The following is a 20,878-nucleotide window of genomic DNA, read 5'->3' on the forward strand; positions in this document are numbered from 1 at the left end:
TGAAAAATGCAACTGTGAGTTGAGCAAAATGATTAATATGTTTAGGTTGAATTTAGCAAATAATGTTGACCAAAAAGAATGTTTTTATTGGGAAGTCTAGGATTCTTCAGTCCATTTTGGCATCTTCCTCTCTTAAGACATTTTACATAGTGCAGCTACTATTTGAAATTATGTAGTTGCTTAGATTCAAGAGGATTAACTATGACTCAAAGAAACATCTGAACTTTTGAGTACTCAGGTGGACATCGTGTAATCTATTAATCTGTAATTCTAGCTCACTGGAGGTGACTTCCTCAGTTGTGTGCTTTTACCATACTGATATTTTATGGAAATCTCTTCCACTTTTCTTCCTTACTTTTTACAAGGGAATCAGGTAAATTAAAGAACATTTTTATTTTAAAATTAATTAATTAAATAAAAATACTATTATTCTAAATGGCAAAAAATCCTAGATGATTCTGTTCAAAAACCAGAACTAGTCTGTTTTAGGCATTGGATAGACATATAATGAGAAAAAGAGTTTACCGTCCACAGTGTTCACAGGTTTTTGTTTAGTAATTGGAATTTCATTAACTGTTTAGTATAGAAAAAATGCAAGTATATATACAAAAGGAAGGGCAGTTTTTTAAGAAAGAGTATATGCACACATGCTTTATTTGCCAAAAGATGGCAAATAAACCCTTTTAAATGTAACTGATTGTTCTACACTTTGTTTGCAATATCGTATTTCATATGCTATAGTTCTATCATAAAATCTGGAATGGATTCAAATCACAGAGTGCAGAACTGAGTCACAGCTGATACTCTGGTATTCCTCCCAGCCTTTTCCTAATGTATCAGAGAATGGAGGGTGCAGGAAAGCAATTTCCAAGTAATACAAGGGACCAACCTTGAGCAGTTTTGCATGTTGACCTCTTTCACAGGCTCAGTGGGAAATGAGCATTCATTGTACCTCAAAGAATCAAGCTCTTTTTGTTAATGCAAAGTGCAGTCCAGTTTACATAAAATGTTAATAAAACAGGAAAAAAAGTGTTGTGCAGAAGGTTTTCACATGGAATATGTACAGTTAGCTGTGTAGCCAGTAGGAAGACTACTGTAGTGGAAAGTTGTTTTGGTTTCTGAAAGCTGAAACAAATCTTTTCTGTCTCTGACTTTCTCCCTTACATATATTACTTACCTGATCTCATAGTGAAATAAGAAAAAAAGTGCTGTATGTGGTCTAGTTAGAGGCACCTTCAGATGTGTTAATGGTGACTGGGATAAAAATTCATTAATCTTTTGCTGTTCTTTAAAAGTTAATCTGAAACTCCGGCCTTTCCTTAGCTGGGTTGGCACACAATGGAGAATGCTCCTTTTCCCCCTTCAGCTTTCCTATCAACTTGGCTCTTAATAAGCCAAGCCATGCAGGCTTTTGTCAGCTAAGAGACACATCCCAGGCAGAAGGAATTCTATATTCTCCCTCCAATTAATGCTATTTAATTTCTCCTACCATTGTAACTGGGTGATCCCAGCTTGATGCTGAGTTCATTTGATGTTGTTGATTATAGTACTACACATGACAAAACAGTGTAGTTCATTTCCTTAAATGCCTACCAAGTCAGCCCACAGACGTCAGTCAGCTAATGCAGACAGAAAGGGAGCCAGAGGTTTAAAAGACATTTTGGCCCAGGATGCTTATTGCTCATTGCCTCCTACCCACTTTTTAATATCCCCTCTATTGTGCATATCAGGGGTTCCGTGGTCCCTAGCTCCCTTGCTGGTTGATTTCTGTGCATCCTTCCTGCTGAGTACCCTTTTCAGGAATCCAGCGGTAATCTGCCCTCAGTGAGAAGTATCATCAGTTTAGCATTTTAATTCTATTAAATACAACTTATGTAGCTGATAAAGCAGGAGACTCATTTGCAAAAAACTGGGGGTTCAAGAAGAGTGAAGTCAGAGTAGATTAGGTTTAGCACAGATTGTTTAAATCCAGCTGCCAAACTGGATCAAACAACAAAGGGCTCATCTGCCCGAGGGCAGTTACAGAAGGATGGGAGACAAGCTGAGCTAGGGAGCATTCTTCTTCCAGGATTTACAGTAGAGAAGGACTGGGAATGACTGCAAAAGACATGTGAGACTCAGGCTTTCTTTCTAGGTTCTGTAAGAAGTGAAACAGAGCAAGAGGAAGGGACATAGGCTTCTGGCATGGTGTAAAATGTAGGACAGTGTGTCTGATGTGCTCCATCTCTGCCTCGGGGATTTAACAAAGAAACTGCCCCCGAGGAACTCTTATGCCCCAGAATAATGCAGCTTCCCAGCACTGTACATAGACATAGGGGAACTGTGCAGGGTGCAGCACTTGCTGAACTCCTCGAGTCAAAAGGCAGAGCAAATAAAATTTTTAAGCAGAAGAGAAGCAGAACTGGATTTCTAAGGGTTGTGGAGCAAAAGCCACATCTCAAATATGGCTTTTACATTAACATCTATAAAGTGCCACCTAACTTTGCCGTGCCCCATAGATGTTTTGTAATAGCAAGATGTATATTATTTTTGTTTGGCTAACTTTCTACTTTGCATCATTTTCATAGGCTTGATAGTGGGATTTTGGGAAGGTAGGTGCTCAGCTGTACTAGAACGTCAGTGGGTTTAGTAGCAATGTAATATTACATTGGTAATCTGCCACCGGCTGTGGCTAAATACAGCAACATTAATACATGTGCACAAATACATCTTTGCCAAACCCAGGTGATCTCATGGACATGTGTTGAGGAGACAGAAAGGTCCCTGCACCTCTCCACCTAGAGATGGGGCATTTTTACTGTGCAACACTAAGTAAGCCCTTCTTAGCCCCTGGCACATTGTTTAACTAGAGCGGTGTTACGCTGGGGTTATGTGACTGGATGCTGTTTAGGCAAACATTTCTTCTTCCTGCTGTCTCATTGTCATGGTTACCCAGCAATGTAGTGTGCTCCCTACTTCCTTGAAACAGGCCCCCATCCTTTTGCATTCAGATGCAGCAATGTGGCACTTACATGCTTAAATACTTGACTGTGTTGCAGTGGGAGCATCAGAAATGCCTTAGCGTTGAATGGTTTGTCCAGGAACTCAGCTCTGTAATCTTCCTTATCATTAAGCAATCTAGAAAAGAAGAGCATAAACAGAGAGACCAATGAAAAATGTCAGTCAAAGGACTGAATCAGAGTTTATTGAAATAAAAGGGAGTTTTTGCATTGGCTTTATTAGGTTGACATAGTAATTGCTCTTTTTTATCTTTCTTAATTGCAGCCGATTACAGCAAGAAAATGCATTTTAAATTGGTTTTGGATACAAAAAAGTGAAACCCTGAAAATTAATTACATCTTGAAAACGGAATTGTTTCTGTGAAGAGTTTGTTACAGAATGAGTTTCAATGAAGCAAAATATGTCATGTTTTGTTAAATATGAACTGAAAGGTTTAATTAAATTAATTGTTTAAAATTAATGTTTGACATCAGTTTGGTATGAGAATATGACTCAGATGTTGAAGGCTTTCCTCTCTTTTCATTCAGAACACACTAACACTAAGTGAAAAGCTCACAATGAACAGTTTAGCTGGCCAATTTGGCTTCATTTCCTGGCTACAGCATATCTGTGAACAGTTATGATTTCCTCCATCATTCCATTTGTCGAAATTACTTAAAATTTGTCCTGGGTTTTTTCTCTAAATTGGATTAAATTGACTAAAGCTTTTAGAATTGCATCTTGTCAGTCCCAATCAATTCATATGAACCTGAAAATGTTTCCTCTTTCTTTTTTTTAGAAAGGAACGCCAGAAGGAGTTGCAGGTTATTTTTGTTGTTTATTATTAGTAAGATGCAGTTGTTAATCTGGTACATCAACTATTCGCTTGCTTGAGTACTGATACTACCTTTCTTTGACTGTGATCAGTTAGATAAGTTTCAGAATGGTACTTTTTTTTACTGATTGCCTAAATGGGGGAGTTTTAGCAGTAGGAGTAATTACCTATGATGAACTCAGGTTTTGTTGGGTAATATGCCTGATCAACTTGACTTTTTTTTTTTACATGCCAGTAAAAGTTTGACAGTAAAATATATACCTGTGCAAGGTAACCTCTGTAAAATACATGCATCAGTGAAGTTGACACCAAGGCAGACAGAACTTCAGTGGCACATACGGCCACACTTTTCACATCATTTAAGTGTCTTAATGCCTTTAGAATCAAATCAGGTTTGGAGCAGGTCTCCTGAACTAAGATTTGTCTCATCTAAGAGGCAAATGCAAGACCAGCATAAACGAATTCATGTGAAATAACTTTTTTTGAGTTGTTTGTTTGGGGTTTTTTTGGAGGGGGGGGCATTGTTCTAGTTTTCTTCCTTAGCTGTAAAGAGACCTCCTTGAAAGTAGCCACCCAAATACAAAGTTTTCTGAGGTTAGATTGTCACAGAAAATTCTTAGGTTTCTGTTTACCATTTTACCGAAGTTATACATTAATTTTTCATGTATGTGTAAGGAGCATTAGAGAAGACTGCTAAAATAGCATGCTGAAAAGTAACCTAAGTTCCCTGCTGAAGTGTGTAACTTCCATTTGAAGGTGCACGGCCATAGAATTTGGGTATTTATCTGCATAACTTTGAGGAGCTTACTGCGTTAGAATCACTAAGATACCGTGCTATAAAGTTGGAATTATGTTCTCTGTTGAGTCCATTCACATACATCAGCATTTTAAATTAAAAGGAATTTAAATTATTTCCTCAAGAGTTGAAACTTCTAGAGGTTCCTTGTAGAGACAAATCTGTTCATAGCTGCCTGACTACTCCTACCTGAGATCCCCAGTCTACTTTCTGTGCATCTCCCATCAGCAGTATCCTCTAGTGTGATTTCTGTGATACTCCACACAGTGAAAGGAATATTGGTGCCTGCTCTACATTACATGGCAATGGTGTCAATAAGTATTGTATTGGCACCCAGAGCAGGTCCTAGGACATACAAAAAGAGTTTTTTCCAGCTCACCTTTCTCTAGCAACCTGAAGATTTTTTTTTAACATGTTTGAGGAACTTAAGCATTATGAGCTATTAGCTATAACCCTCTCAAAAAAAGGGAAAAAACATACATGCAAGTGGTGTGGAAAAATGAAGTCAAATCAACTCCACTGCAGTTGGAGTGCTGTGGTACCAGCAAATGTCAGCATAAATGTCAGTCACAAGATTACAAGCAGCAGTGGATTTTTTGAAGAGGATGTCTGTCAAAGCCAGAAAGGGCAGAGACTTACTTGTCTTATTCCCTTTTCTTCTGGTTACATTTCCCTTGATAATTGCAGCACCCAAAATGGTTATTTACTTCTGTGGCATATCTTTAAGATAATTTATGTAGTTAATAGAACAGTTTATTCTTAAACCTGCTTCATACTATTGCTGCTTGATGCCAGAGTAATTTGGTGTACAGCACATTAAATCTTGTTAACATGCTGCTGATGGTGTCTTATATTCATAGTTTGGTTTGGAAAGTAGCATATGGAAAATGGTCCCTTAGCCTTTCTCTCGGTCAAAGGTACAGTGACGACTACAGAGAGCAGCTTTTCATTTAAACTATTAAGTAGATTATCTTCACTTGCTATGCATAAATAAGGCTATCTGGGTTGGATTGCTCTGGGATATCCCAGAGCAATAGTATACTCGTTGCTTAGAGTCTGTCAAAAGTAACTAAGGGAAAGCCAGGATGCTTAAAGATATGTGCACTGGGAAATAGCATGGAACAGCTGGCACCCTCTGAACTTACATCCTATTGCAGTAACATGCTCACAAGCATACACAGATAGTCTAATCCCAGCCTATGGGGTTTCCACTTTACTTGTCTTGAAAACATCTCTGTACTGGGCTCCATTCCACTTCCCTTCAGAGTCAGACCAGTGAGGAATAAGGGGATTCTTCTTGATCTCAACAATAGAACGAAAATATAAGAAAAAAGTGGATGTTAATACTGTGGTGCAAAGAGGCCTGTGTTCTCCGCTCACATGTAGAAGTTAATGCAGGACAAAGTTCCAGTCCCTTTCTGGTTTCCTTCTACCTTCTGTATCACTCCCTCAGAAAAACGTCCTACTCCAGAGGAATCAGACTTCTTTGATTTTTATCAATAGGAGGCCATAGCCTGTTTGTCAAAGCCGGTTCACAAACTGCCTGGAGTCAGGAGTGAGAATTTTAGAAGTTAGTTATTAAAGTATGCATTGTCTTTTAACAACCCTTAAGTGTTTACTGAAGTGGTTTATTTTGATCCATTCTTTCTCCCTGCTTCTCATAAACTTAAACCAAAAGTAATCTTCCCAATGGTCAAAGCAAGATCTCATTTTCGTAATTCATTATACAGCAACTCTACTTCCATCAGACCCCTTACACGAGTCTGCTTTCAAGCTACAACAACTTACCCTGCCAGTGTTTGTAACTAGAAGTAAGTGCATGCTCAAATATAAACAACATTTGAGTTTGCTTCTGTGTACATTTAAGTAAAGAGCTGTCAGAAAATAGAAGAGATCAGATATAATCACAAGCCACTACAGCCATGAATCAAAACAAAAAGTACTTTTTCCCTCTCCATGCTGAACACAAGGCAAATGCAAATCTTGTGGTTGAGTTCTGTCTTTTATCCTAAAAACAAGAAAAAATAGTCAAATACAAAACCCTCTTATATCTTTGTATGCGTAAATTGTATGACACAGAATGGAGAACGGACAGAGGAGTGTCTTTGCCTTGCAGAAGTCAGCACCTAAATGAATTCATGAACATCAGATGTGAAGAATGATAGTAATGGAAATGTGGGTCCTCCAGCAACTAGGCTAGTGCTTTTAGGAGGAACAAAACCAGTCATTTTCTGTACATGTGATGCACAGATTAAATGTGCAATTAAATGTTCAATTAAAATAGCTGAATTGTCTTTAAATTGACTTCTGACAAACAAGTTCTATCCATTTCCCAGTGCTTCTGCATAGTTAAAGCGTCATGAGAACGCATGCCATTTTCAGGAAGCAAGCAGATAGCTTCTTGGTAAAGGCAGAACAGTGTGAATCTCAGCCTGTTCAAGCAGTTTATGGAAACCAGCAGATTTTCTGGGTAGATGTTGCAGCAACAGGAGCAGCACAGGATCTCCCTTGTGTCTTCCCCTTTCTAATAATCCTTCTCATCTGACAAAACCCATATGGTTAAGAAAATAGAGGCTTTCGTGCCAAAGCAGCAACCAAATGCAGTTAGTGGGTGATTTAGGACTATGGAACAATATGAAACAATAGATGCAGCTGCCTAACCAAAGAAAAAAGTAACAAAACCAACATTACATAAGAGGAAAATTAGGACTTCTGTCATGAAAACAGTGGTCCTGTTTAGTGCTTGAGTAGTGACAAGGCTTCTGAGAACACACCCTTTGTAACCTCTTTGGGAAAGCAGAGGATTGTGTTACAGTGCAACCCAGTAAATGCTTCTACAGGGAATTGTTTGACATATGAATCAACCATATGCATGGGCTGTGCTGCAGAGATAACAGGTAGACTTGTAGCTGGTGAAAGAAGAAGACGCAAAGGAAATTTTCTAATTTTATTTGATAGGCGTGACAAATGGGAGACTAAAGCCAAAAGGGAATATTAAATAACAGAGGCAGATTTGAGGTTGTTTTTCTTTTGGTAGGACTTAAGCAAGATGCAAGATCGTCTGTGTCCAAAGAAAACCTCATAAAGATCAGGACTGAGAGAACAAAAACTGAGTAACTGATGGAAGAGCAATGGTCAAGTTCAGTTTATCAAAAAAGCTGTTTAGTTTAGAAGAGATAGATCAGTCTAGGAAATCAGACCAGAGCATGAGCTCCCAGGTAGCTACAAAAACATTTTCAAAATATCTACCTAAATGTCAGTGAGAGGAGTAAGCATTAAGGTCTGTCTGCAATAGCCTTATTGCTGAGGCCACAGTCATTTTATGTGACTACATCAATGTTATCCAGTCTCAAGACAAAGAACAAGTAAGATCGACCCAATGTGAGGAAAAGAGTAGCAGCATCTGGCAGGCAGCTGCAGCAGTTCAGTAGAAGCTCGGTGCCATGTCCAGTGAGGGGGCCATAGTCATCTGGCCCATCACTGCTGCCCTGGAAACAGCTGCTTGAAGGCTTGCTAAGACTGGGAGGTGACTCAGAATTAGGATTCTAATTTTTTCCCTAGTTTTTTAAAGAAAAGAGGGAGTTGACTGTTGTTGGTGCAGAGGCAAATCCGGCATGTGGTAAGATGACAGAGCATCTAACTGAGCGGCAGAGGGAGGCACAAAGAAAGGAGAAGGGTCAGAAGAGTTGGTGGTAAAACTATAGGTGGTGGAGGTGGTGGAAAGACAGAAGGATGCTGGTCATCAGCAGAAGATGTGTGGGATTTGGAGGAGGACAAGATAGAAAACTTGGTGGTGGGTGGCTGCAAGTGGTCAGAAGCCTCGTGACAGGATCAGAAAAATGAGCAATTGGTCACTGACTAATGGGTACATATGTCAACGGGGCATCAGAATGGTGAATTTTAAATATATAGGCATAATTTGATCTAGACTTCCTAAGAAAGAATTGAAGTTCCAGGCCATAGTGAAGAAAAATGAAATTATAAACCCATGAGATCCAAAAAAAAAATGAGAGAAAATGCAAAGTTTAGATACCAACACAGGTGAAATTTATCAGAAAGAACAAAATGTAATGGAAGACAAAAAAAAAGAAGAGGGTGGAGAGCAGAATCCAAGAAACAAAACTGTAGATAACATCTGCCTTGTAACTTGCTGCAGACTTACCTGATCCAGAAGGTGTGTGAAACTTTCACTGTCCCTTCCCTATTTGGGGAGGGGGAAGGGGGATTGCTGCCTTTTTTTTTTTTTAAGTTAAAGACATACAGTTCATTCCTCTGCTGTAGACTTGTTCATGACAGACAAATATAATATAACAGATTATCTTCCGTTAAATATTGCAGACTTGGGTCAGCTGCCATGTAACTCATTCAGTTTCATTCCCTCCCAAGGGTTCCATCTATCCCCACAAAATAAATTCATATGTACTAAGTTAGGGGTTTTTCATGACTAGGCAATATCCCTGTTCCCTGGAAACTTGCAGTTGTTATTTGCCTTTGTGAACCTCCCCTTTGAAAATGCTAAATCCTTTAAATTAATGCTTGGGAGGGTCATATTTTGCATTTCAGTTGTTGAAAAGAGCTTCCATTTATTCAACAATATAAAGCACCCTGAGGATCAGCAGCCACAGTTTATTATGTAAAAGTGTGCTGTGCTTATCGGTAATTTGGGAATTGACAACTCACATGATCATAGCTACCAACATTCAAAACTTGAAGTATTTTTTTCATTCTTTTATTATTGCTTTTTTTCATCATAAAATACAGCTTGTTTTCTATATAGCTAGATCCTGCTCTCAGTGAAGTATTTGTCTTTCCTGGTACAGAACAGACCCCGGTTGGTTGAAGTGATGTCTTCAAAAACTTTTGGAGGGTTACTTGTTGGTCACCAGCCAAATTTCTTTGATTCATTATCAGCTGTGAGACATTTGAATTATCACGGGCTAATTGTATTCAGCTGTTCTTTTCAGCAGGAGTAGCTTTATCATAGGAGAGCTAGCATACTCTTTGTGGGATTTTAGAGAGAGCATCCACATCTTCAACTGTTCTTAATACCAAATTTATTTTTTAATTTTATTTAATTAAATCAAACAAAATTTTTAGAAGCAAACTGAGATTCTTGGAAATAAGCACATAGCTTTCTTGAGCAGATAATAATTCCAAGGGGAAAAATAAAACCAACTATGAGTAAAGGTAAATTGATTTAATAAGATATGTCTAGGGATCCTTGTGTCTTGGTCCAATAGTGCACAGCTTGCTCACTTGCCTCTGTGTTCCTCATTGAGATTACATGGAAAAGTTGAATACTGTAAGAGCAAGGCCTTGTTTTTTAGTGAGACCTAGTATAGAGAAAATGCCCAGGCTTGTCAGCTTCCCAGTCTTGTCTGATTTATACCTTAAGAAACACTGAATTAGCTCCTTTACTGTTGCTGATGTGTGTAACCTTCAGCAACCCATATAGTTCTTCCATCTCAGCTTCTCCTGCATAAACTGCAGAAACACTAAACATAGAATTATTACGGTCATAGTGGCAATGAGAATAATTAGGGTAGATAAGTAGCCAGCCAGTATTTGCACAATTCTGTACCACCATTTTAACCACAGCCTCCAGGTCTGCATGTACTTGTGTGGTCATTGTTACCATCTGAGTATCCCAGAGTCTGACGTACTGGACTTTCCATGTGCTTTGTAAAACAGAGGGATGTTACCTGTTGTCCCCAAGTACAGATGGGAGCCCTAACTGCACACTTATTTCTCCCTGTCCAGTGTTCTATAACCAGCATTTTGATTGATAAAAATGTTACAGTAGAAGCAAAACTAACTTTATTTTTGGGATTCCTATGGCTTTTGAGGCAGGGAAGGGGTTAGTTTTTGCATTTAGCTCAGCCTAGACAGTAAATGACTCTATCCGTCTATTTCTTTATATTCTCCAGTCCACATTCTGGAGCCCAAGACAGCTTGCACTGTTTGGGTTTGTAGCATTGCACTAACATGTTTTTAAGTTTAAAAAAGAATTCAGTGTTCAGCAAAAATTTAAAATGAAAATCCTTTCCTTTCACATTAGATTTAGTAAATCCCTTCCTTTTCATAAATGAGGAATCAGGGCCTAAACTATTCTGACAGCATTTCTGCGTTTTTCACTTTTGAAGCTTTTTGTGTTTTATAAATCTAATTAACTGTAATAAGAAAATAATAGGACATAATGTTTGTTTTACAAGGTGATTGATCTCTTGGCAGCCTGGCAGACTCTTTTATTGATTGGTTGGTGGATAATGTCAGAGTGGATGTGTCCTGGAGGAGAATAGCTGACACCTAAATCCATACGTGACAGATTGCCATCTGTGTTGGAAGACAGGTTTCTTCGTGAAATTGCAAAGATAACAGGTGAAAATGGAGAAAGTGACATGAGGGAAATGTGTTGAAACCTGCCTCAACCTTTCCATGCTCTAAGAGCATTTACACAAAGCTCTGTATTTTGTGGGCTGCTTTTTTTCAGGGTGAGGGAGATTAGATTTTAATTACGCTCATTCCTGTCTGCCCATTCTAGTTTTAATTCTGTTAATTAGGAAAATGCCTTGCCCCACAACCTAGCCATAAAGCTAATTAAACAGAGAACCTTCATTTGCTACTTAGTGGAACTTCAGTTCAGTAATGTTTATCATACATTACAGTTAATAAGCACTGTGGGAAGGAAAATGACGATGTCACTGATGTGCAAAACTCGAATTAGAGGTGCTGTAATATATGCCTTATTTCATTTTCTAGCTATCTGATGCAGGGAAGTCACACACTACCCTGCCTGCCTCAGTTTCACATTCGTTAAAGAAGAATTAATTAAATGTATCTCTCCTGCAGAAGTGTAGGTTTAATGTAATGAAGCTGGTAAGCTGCTGACCTTTGAAATCCTGAAGTAGAAAACACTGGATAAATAGAATGATTCGCCCCTGAATCATGGAAAGCATGTTAAAGGCAATGAACTATGCAGTAGAGTGGTGGAACAGCAGATAACACTTCCTAAAGTGGAGACAGCCATACAGTTCTGCACATACTCACAAAATCTCCCATGGCAAAGCACTACTTGTGTGGAACATCCTGCTGTATCAAATCATTCAGAAGACCAGATTAAAATTAAAAACAATAGTAAATTTGACTCAAAATCTTTGACAGTAATTTAATTCATAATGTTTTGTTCAATTATAATAATCTATTGTAAAGTGTTGGTCCTGAAAATATCAAGTGATAAGTACCAATACCCCATCATACAGAGAAGGAAAGCAAAGAAGTGTTACCTTGCCCAAACTGCTAGATAAACACATTGTAAAACTGGAACTAGGATTTAGAACTCCCTGTAAACTACCAGACAACAGCTGGATCAACGTTTTCTGGAGGGAACAGTAGAACCTAAGTTCTGCTTTGATTTAGATTTTCTCACAGTGGCACTGAATCCAATGAGTCTGAGGGTATTAAATTATCTTTTTACCTTAATAAGATATCCCTCGTATGCATTATTTAAGACACGGTGGAAAATGTTATTTAGAGCATTGCAAGTGTAGCCTGATAGCTTTTGCTACGTTAACCCTGAGGTACTCGATGTATTTCAAGTTTTATTGCAAAGTGGCAGGCAAATATTAAAATAATTGCAATCTGAGTATTGGTGGCTCTGTATAATATTTGTAATGTAGAGCAACACATAGAACAGCATGTGCTTTGTGCACGCCTGCGCTGATTGACACACTGTCTAAGCAAGATATCCTGTTGGGTTGTGCGCTGGGCTTGGATTCAAGTGTGGATGAGTGAGTTTGTTTTTCTGTGCCTCTATTTCCCCACCTCTGACATGGGGTTAAAAAGTTTTGTGGCTGCTTTTTAAAGTACTTTGTGGTCTGCATGAACCAATGGCTGTGTCAACAAGGCAACACTAGTTACAAGGTTTAGGGGACAGTGGTGATTTGTATAAGCATGAGAAAAGAGAAGGAAAGAAAAGCAAAGCAAAGTTATGAAAGCAGGGAATAAGAAGAACTAGCAGACTAGCCCACTTTGCAGAAAATATGTCTATATTGATGTTCACTGTATGCAGGTAATAGCATTATTAATCCTAACATGTTGTCATTAATAAAAGCAAGAAGGGTATGAAGTTTCTGTAATTATTTTAGGTTGATCTGAAAGTGTATTATTTTCCTGGAGCTAGGTAGCATTTTAAAACTGCAAAGGATTAGACAGACACAATCAGTTCAAATATTTGTCCAGCCATTGAAAGGAGAAGCCCCACTTCTGCCTGTGGTGAGGCTTTGGAAATCTCCATATCCATCATCGTTCAACAGCTGAGTGAAGATTGCATGTCGATTACCCTTTCAGTTGCCTTTAAGCAGCTTACGTGAAATGTTAAGTTCTAGGTTGCCTAAAATCCCTACTTTTTAATTTGTTCTCTGGCTTGTATGCAGCAGATTTGCGAGTTCATATGCACACATGCACACATAGGCGCACACACACACCCTGATCAGAACCAGGTCCATCCAAATATGAATTATGCTAAGCAAAGCTTAAAAAGGTACAAGTGGAACAGGAGCAGTCATTCCCATTAATTTTCACAAGGACATGGAAAGAAAAATAACAGCCTGGCTGTTTCCTCCAGTCAAATTGTTGCTATGCAACTTATCACAAAGCATCTGAGTTTCTGTTCTTTTATTTAAAGATGATTTGACTGCCTCCCTCATATTTTGAGGTCCTCAGAAAACTTAGGATAATCACATATTTCAGAAACATTTTATTTTATTTATTCCTCCTTCATTCTTCTAAAATTATTGCCCCTTCCATTCTTCTGAAATTAGCTTTTAAGTGTCAAAAAGAGTATGGAGAGCTTTGCAAAATAACTATAAAGAGAGGACATTTTCAAAGAGTGCTTGGGTCTGTGTGCCAAAACTGTGACTTACTAGCCAATGGCACAAGGCTCTAGGGTCACATAAGCAGGTCCAGAGAGTAATCGTGCTTGACTTCACCACACCATCCGTCTTGATGCCAGGCCTTTGCTTGCAGGATTTGCCACGAGCCTGGACTTACATTTAACAACGCACATAGAGATGACAGCAAGTCACAGAAGCTGGTGTGGCACTTCACTATTTGTGAGCAGCAGGACAGCCCCAGGGTTTGTTTCTGGGTCCAGACAGGTCCACAGCTTTTGTGATGGTGTTGCTTAGTTCCATCTCCATAAATAAAAAAACTTATGATTGCTCTCTCCCCCAAAATATTACAACTTTAAAGAAGGTTCTAACTACCTTTGTTCAAACCGTATGTTTCCTTTTGGTTTTTTTTTACTTGCATGGGAGAGTGGAATTAACCATTTTCAGGGCTAATGGGAGGCTTGAGTGTTTAGTTGCCTGTTATGTCAAACCTTCACCTGACGTGTTGGACTAGTAAATTTTAATGCTTCTGTGGTTTTTCATTGGCCTGTATTTTCCATCTCTGCATGTGTCTCATTTATGCTGGTCACATCAGTTGGTATTTGTAGCAGATCAGCAGCTTGTATGAGCAAGGTATCATTTAACAATATTGACACTGCATTAAGAGAAATCCTTTGGGATTTCATTGTTCATGCACTTAAAGCCCATCAGACCTCCTAGTCTGAAATGACGAGCACATTGTCTGAACACCGATTGTGAGGGCATTTTACATACAACCACCCATGGAGCAATACGGTTCTACATATACTTTTGGATTCCTGAGGTTGTGGGGGAGCACAGCACTGTAGAAAGTCTGAGCCATTCTTCTGCAACCTGAAGAAATTGAATCAATTGAAAAGGAGCGACTTGAGAATTATGTTTGAAGACACCAGGTTTATGACTTCTCTGCACAGTCCCAATAATAGTCTGGGGGTATTTGACTAAATAATTTCAAAGCTGGTAGAGATACCATGGTGGGTCTCCACTGTGTTTTCTTTCCCTATGTGATAGGCAGATGTGCATACTGTCTGTGAAGTTCAAACAGGCGCTTGACAAGTTGGGGTACCAGTCAGTTTAAAGATAAATGGGGCCTCACCTTCTCACACAGTGGAATCATTTATTTTCACATAGCTCATAACATGAATTATTTATAGCTGTGGAAAGAAAAATAGTGGGGCTATAGACTTGGTGCAATTTCTATGAACCAGTTAGACATGATACGGTTGGATACTGCTCTCTTCCAAGTGAAATGCAGCAACGCAGTGCTCTCCATAGAGTGAAATAATTTTTACATGCCTTGTCAGTCGCGCTATGGCCATGGAAAGAAATACAGTGAAAGAAGAGACATTGGCACTGTTTGTGTTATTTAGAATGTTTTTGCAGCTAACAGTTTTGACCTCTATTCTGTTTTGATGGTCCTGGTTTCAAAAGGCCACGTCATGTTTTCCAGCTAGAAGAAATGAATAAATACTTTCTTTTCCTGTGGACTCTCCCAGGTTTTACCCAGATCCTGGTTCAGAATTATTCCAAAGAATTGCTGGTGTAAAACTGATATGCTGCATGGTCAGTGGAATTACAATGATTAACAGCTTCAAATCTGTCCTCTGAGGCCAGGAGGGTTTCATTTTTGTCCTTTATGGTCTTCAGAGACCCTGAAAAGAAAGTTAGTGAGACTGGAATTTGCAATTTAACATGTGAAATCCAGGGGCCATCATTTAAAACATCAATCCTTACTGCAGAATGGTGTTTGACAGGCTGCAAGTAATTTCTGCTTCAAGCAGTCTCAGGCAGCAGAGTAGCCCAAAGGTCATGTTGTTCTTATAATGGGTTAAAGATAACTTCTTCATGATGGATGACTACTCTGTGTGTTTATGATGCGTAATATATTAGTAATTTTAACTCACAATTCCATTCGTCCAGTGATTTTGTCAGGGCAAGCTAAACTATAGTTAGGTACACCTGTGCTGAGCAAAAGGAGAGGACTGTCGTAATCCATCATAAGACCTGCAGCACAGTCCCAGTTGCACAGACTGGAGCTGGGAGAAATCACATCTACAAATGGAAATGCCAGCCTGCAGGAACTGGGCCAAGAAGTCTTGTGTTTTCACTGCTGATCTTGACCTGTGCTGGTGATCACAGCTGGAACCAAACGGATTGCTGCCTCCAGTCTCATGCTGTTATGTAGAGCAACCCTCAGCATGTTCTTCACCAGATTTATCAGGTTGGGAGCCTGACATTATCTGTTCTTGCTAGCCTAATCACCAGAACTGAAGGACCACAAACAAGAAACACAACTCCTGGTTTCAGATCACTTTGAGAACTTTGTTACCCAAGACATAAAGATTTGAGCTGGCTTTGTACGAAGCGCTTGGGGCATAACACCACCACAGCTGCTACCTACCATTTTACCCTCATGCTTTTAATAGGACCGAATGCAAAAGCCACTCCTTTGCAGAAACAGAAAAGTAATGAGCAGTAGTATTAGTTCAGAGCGTCTCAGAGCAAATTTGCTTTCTCTTTGTCACAAATGCAACTCATAAGCACACCTTTATAACAATATACATTCTTTTTGCCTATTTGAGTAGTACATCCTCCTGAGCATATTTCTGTCAATGTCAGTGCGGCAAAGTGCTGTCTAGAAAAGACAGCTGAATTTGCCTCTCAGCTATTAGGATTTCTAGTTTAGTTCCTCACCTCTCTTGCTGCTGTTTATATTTTACATGATGAAACGTAGTAAGAGCAACACTGCTCTCCCATGTCAGTAATCGTATGTTTTCAAAAATGAATGAATGACATCCAACAGAAGTCATCCCAAATTCAAATAATTTTTAAATACACTCTTCATGCACCACCATCATGCTGTCTTCATATTAGCTCTCTTGGCACCTGGACTCGGATTTTCCAAGATTTACTTTTTAAATGGTCAGCTGTTACCTCAGCATATCAAAGCTCTTGCAGCAAGAGGCTTTTCAATGGGAAGCATCACTTTCCACTCGCTTTTCTGAAAGATCTTCTTTTGACTTCCCAAGGTGGGCAACCAAGGCTCTATGTCATATCACTTCTTCACTGTAAGCATCCTTAAAAATAACTGGGTTTTGGCCCTATTCTTCTCTTGAGAAAAAAAAGTACATTTTTTTCTTTTTCAAATAAAAGTGTATCCATGGTATTATAAGTGTATTTCAAATGAGATTCTGTCATCTATTTTATATTTATTGCACAAGGATTTGTGAGTTGGAAAAGGGACTGGTCATTCCACTTCTTCAACAACTTTGGAAGAAGGTGTAAGGTGAAGGAAGTAGAATCGCTAGTCTGAATTTCAGAACAGAGGTCTTATCAAGCTCATCGATGCACTATGTAATCATTACTTAAAGTAAGAGCTATTGATCCTGTCCTTCATCCATATATATGGCTTTCAAATAAAAACAATAACTGCTCTGCCTTCAGAACTGAAGAAGCAACATTTCACATGCACTTGCAGTTTTCTTCTATTATACCACATCAAAAAGTTAGACACATGAAAATGGGTGTTCAGTGACACTGTGTTCATAATGGACAAACTAGTATATAATGCTAATCCTGAACAAATACATCCCTACATTTGTTTATGTAGGGCTAATATAAGTATTTTTTCAGAATTCAAATATGTTTTCCTTTGTGTATGTTATTATTTCAATTTTACATGTGTTCTTGGGCTTTGATAGTTCCCGTGTAAGGTAAGGGATTCACATCTTAGACAGGGTGAAGTGTTCTGTCAGGCAGGCCACCACATTTATGAACAAGCTTCCCTGAATGTCCTTTAACATGGAAGTGCCTCAGCTTGGGTCATCTGGTGGTTCCAGTTCTGAGAGAAATACCTCTGTCTCCAGCACAGCTCAGCTCGTACCTCTTTTGGAAGAGAGGTTTGGGAAGGAGGGATACCTCTGACCAACCTGATTCCTAACAGGGGCAGCAGCCTCCTTGGGGGTCTGAGTAAACTCCTGTACTCCTGCCCTGAACTACAGAACTGCTGTTGTGAACTAAATTTTTCCCTGTTCGTTCTTTGCAGACATTGATGAGTGCTTGGTAAACAACGGCGGCTGTGACCATTTCTGCCGAAATACGGTTGGCAGCTTTGAGTGCAGCTGCCAGAAAGGCTATAAACTGCTCACAGATGAACGAACCTGCCAAGGTAATGCTGCATTTATTTTATTCTTTGTATAATGAGGATGTTATTTTCAGTGGATTATTTTTTCTAATTAAGTCACTTATACTACGGGTTTTAATTGTAGGAAGTAAAGTTAGAAAAGACCTCCCAGATTTCCATTTTCTGAGGTGGAGTTAGAGGATTTTTGGAAATGTCTTGTTTCAGTGTTTTTAGCAGTAGGAATGCTGAATTGCAAAAATCTGTGTAGCGCAGTGGAATAACCTCAGGCAAAGACCCTTATGTTCATATCCTCTAATTTGCTATGATCTTAATGGAACAGAAGCTTATCTTATTTACACCAGAGTCATGTAGAATAACTTATGGGAATAGAACATTTGCAACATTTAAACTGAAAAAAGGGTCTAATTTGTGACCTCACCTTTGCCTGACAGAATCTGTTTATGGAGGTGTTTTGTGAGAATTCAAATGAAGTGTTTTATATTGTTTGCTGTCCATGTCATGATTTGTTATCTAAGTAATATGATATTATCTATTCTATGAGTAATTAAGTGCATAACCATTTTCAGCGTAAGTACTAAACATGTACCTTTGGAGAAAGGACACTTTAAGCATTTGAGCTCTGTAACTTTACTCTTCAAAAGCTAGAAGGATGAGCATGCATCAGTAGAGAGAGAAGGAGAAGGAGGACAGACTCAATTAAAATTTTGTGCAGGAATTACTTTTTTATTAATACATAATTATTTTCATGGGTTTTGAACACTTAAAAGTTATGAAGTCCAAAACATCATTAGTATTTTAGAGCTTGTTTGTTCATCAACAAAAGAGAAACCAAGGTGTGAACATACATGTGTTATTGAAAACATTTTCCATTGCATCTCTTTGGTACTTCCATCATCTGAGAAGTCTGCCCCACCCCAACTGTGTGATGGGACACAAAGGAGTCAGTGCAAGGTTGATTTCAAGCTGGGACAGGATGGCAGGAGCTGAGAGTGGCACAGTGCCACATGACTAGGCAGAAATAACATTGTAGAATCATGTCAGACAAGGGTAACTTGTCGGGGTTTGATTACCTGCTGAAAGTAGGGACAAAATGTTAAAAAGAAATGTTCCCTTCATGATGGGTTTAGAGATAGTTAGGAATACTTTCTGGTTAATTTCATGTCGAGCATTTTCATGTGCTATGACATGCTCTCACTGTGGTACCCGTCAGAGGTTTCACCACTGAAGGAATTGTAATTACACCAGTGAAAAACTCAAGAGAAAAGTCAAGCCCTGCGTTCTTGTTAGGCAAGAGCTGGCGCAAAATTTATTTGTCCATTATGCAAAGCCTAAGAAATAGGCTTTGAAAGCTACCTGTAAATAATCAGCTATCTGTTGTGATAATGGGAAACCAGAAGCAGCTCTGTAAGCATTGTTTAACCGAGTTTTATTTCTTCGTGTGCTTGGACTACTGAACGAGTGAGGTAACAGTACATACCATCCAAGGAATGATGCAGTAGCTTATCTCCTCGCCCTGGTGTGATTGAGCATGGAAATATAAACATGACCTGGCCATCCTACTTTTTCCGTTGTCAGTGAGCAAGGGCAGACGCTCCGCCTCTACACGGTGCTTGGACTGATTCATCAACTGTAGCTTATCTGTTGCTGTAACAGATAGGTTAGTGCAAGCCCAGAGGATTTTTGGGCTGGAGAAATTCTTCCAGTCCCAGAAATGCTGGTTCTTCATACTGTAAAATAGGGAAGACAAAGTTATTTCATGTTTCAAGCCTGAGGTATCTGGGCTCCAGAGACTAATCATAGCAAGCATGCTATGCTTTGTGGAAGGAGCAGTAATTTAGTTCCTGTCTGGTGCTTAAGGTGATAATTGGTGGCTCATGCTGTCGGTGACCTGCTAATAAAAAAGGAAAGTGAATATAGATCAAGAAATCATTGATATATGAATCACCTGTACTTTGCTTCTTCCTCTGCAAAAAGAATATAGTTAGTGGAAGTGGTTGTAGTTATTAATGTCAGGTCTGACAGAAAAATGTGGTTTGGGGTTAGTGACTCTGCTGGAATATAAATCATCCATGGGGTTTTTTTTGGTAACAGCCAGTCAATGCTGACCATAGAACATTACTGAGAGATTCAGGGGAGGTTATTTTGGGCATGTTAGCCTTTCCAGTGCGTGAAATAGAAGAGTAATTTGTATTTATAAAAGATTCTGTTGTTCATGTTACATCTGTTTTGATTCATAATAGAGTTTCTGTGACTTACAGTCTTGCTGTCAACATTGCCTTTCTCCTCTGGTTCTCATCTTTAAACCGATGATTTCTTTCAGTTACAAATCAATGTGTTTACCAAATACTTAGGATCGTAGAAGACTACATTGTTTGGGGCTGAGTCCTATTTACTTCAGGTGGCCTCCCTGGCATGTAGGGAGTTCATGTCCAAATTAGTTCATCACTAACATCAAGGAGCAGATTCTGCTAACCTTAGGCAAAATGCCCATGGAAACAGCTAGTAAGCTTACCGTTTTATGACCTGCAGAACCCCTGGATAAGTCTGTAACTGTGATTCACAGGAAAGAATCAGTGAAGAACAAAGCCACAGAGATACAGTTCATGTTAGTGACATTTTTCAAACCGTTGAAAAATACAAGTAAGCTGTTGCTCAATGACTTTCTTTACATGATCATTAACTTCAGCACAAGGCAATTTTACATGTTTCAGTAAAAAGGTTCCTTCATATTCCCTGTGAAATTCTGAGGTGGTCCCACCTCACCTCATTCCCTTGATGTCCTTTCATTGTAGACCTCAGAGCTGATTTTTAAGATTGCAGGGAAATTGCATCAAAGTCTCAGACTTAATTCTAGTTGTTTGCAGAGCTCTCACCCCATCTTACCAAGTGCCTTACACACATTCATCCTCTCTGTGAGGAGGAAAGTATTTCTCAGTGTTTCAGGCAGGAAGGGTGAAGCCAAATATAGCAGCTTGTCAGATCACACATATGCATGCCTGGACTGCCTGGAGAATAAACCTTAGTTTTGTGAATCTGCCCATTACAAGAATATTTTTTCCTGCTGTGTTTGTGCTCATACCCTGATAGGAAAATTCACCGATTTTCAGAAACTCCGAAGCTTGTCACTTGCTTGGTGCCACTAGCTAGCCACCCTGCATGTATAGTGCTTGTGTAAGCAGCCCCTGCGTTTGTAAAGG

The 20,878-nt window shown here is 39.1% G+C and overlaps 1 protein-coding gene across 4 annotated transcripts in view; it reads left to right on the forward strand.

Annotated features, from left to right (window-relative positions):
• SCUBE1 (signal peptide, CUB domain and EGF like domain containing 1) overlaps positions 1–20,878 on the forward strand; it is a 218,104-nt gene that overhangs the window by 143,519 nt on the left and 53,707 nt on the right. For all 4 annotated transcript variants that reach the window (XM_055712142.1, XM_055712143.1, XM_055712144.1 and 1 more), the window contains one exon: positions 17,583–17,705. In XM_055712142.1, the coding sequence (XP_055568117.1) occupies positions 17,583–17,705 (123 nt within the window). The remainder of the gene's footprint in view (positions 1–17,582; positions 17,706–20,878) is intronic.

This window comes from Falco cherrug, chromosome 5, assembly GCF_023634085.1.
Source record: "Falco cherrug isolate bFalChe1 chromosome 5, bFalChe1.pri, whole genome shotgun sequence".
Classification (NCBI taxonomy): domain Eukaryota; kingdom Metazoa; phylum Chordata; class Aves; order Falconiformes; family Falconidae; genus Falco; species Falco cherrug.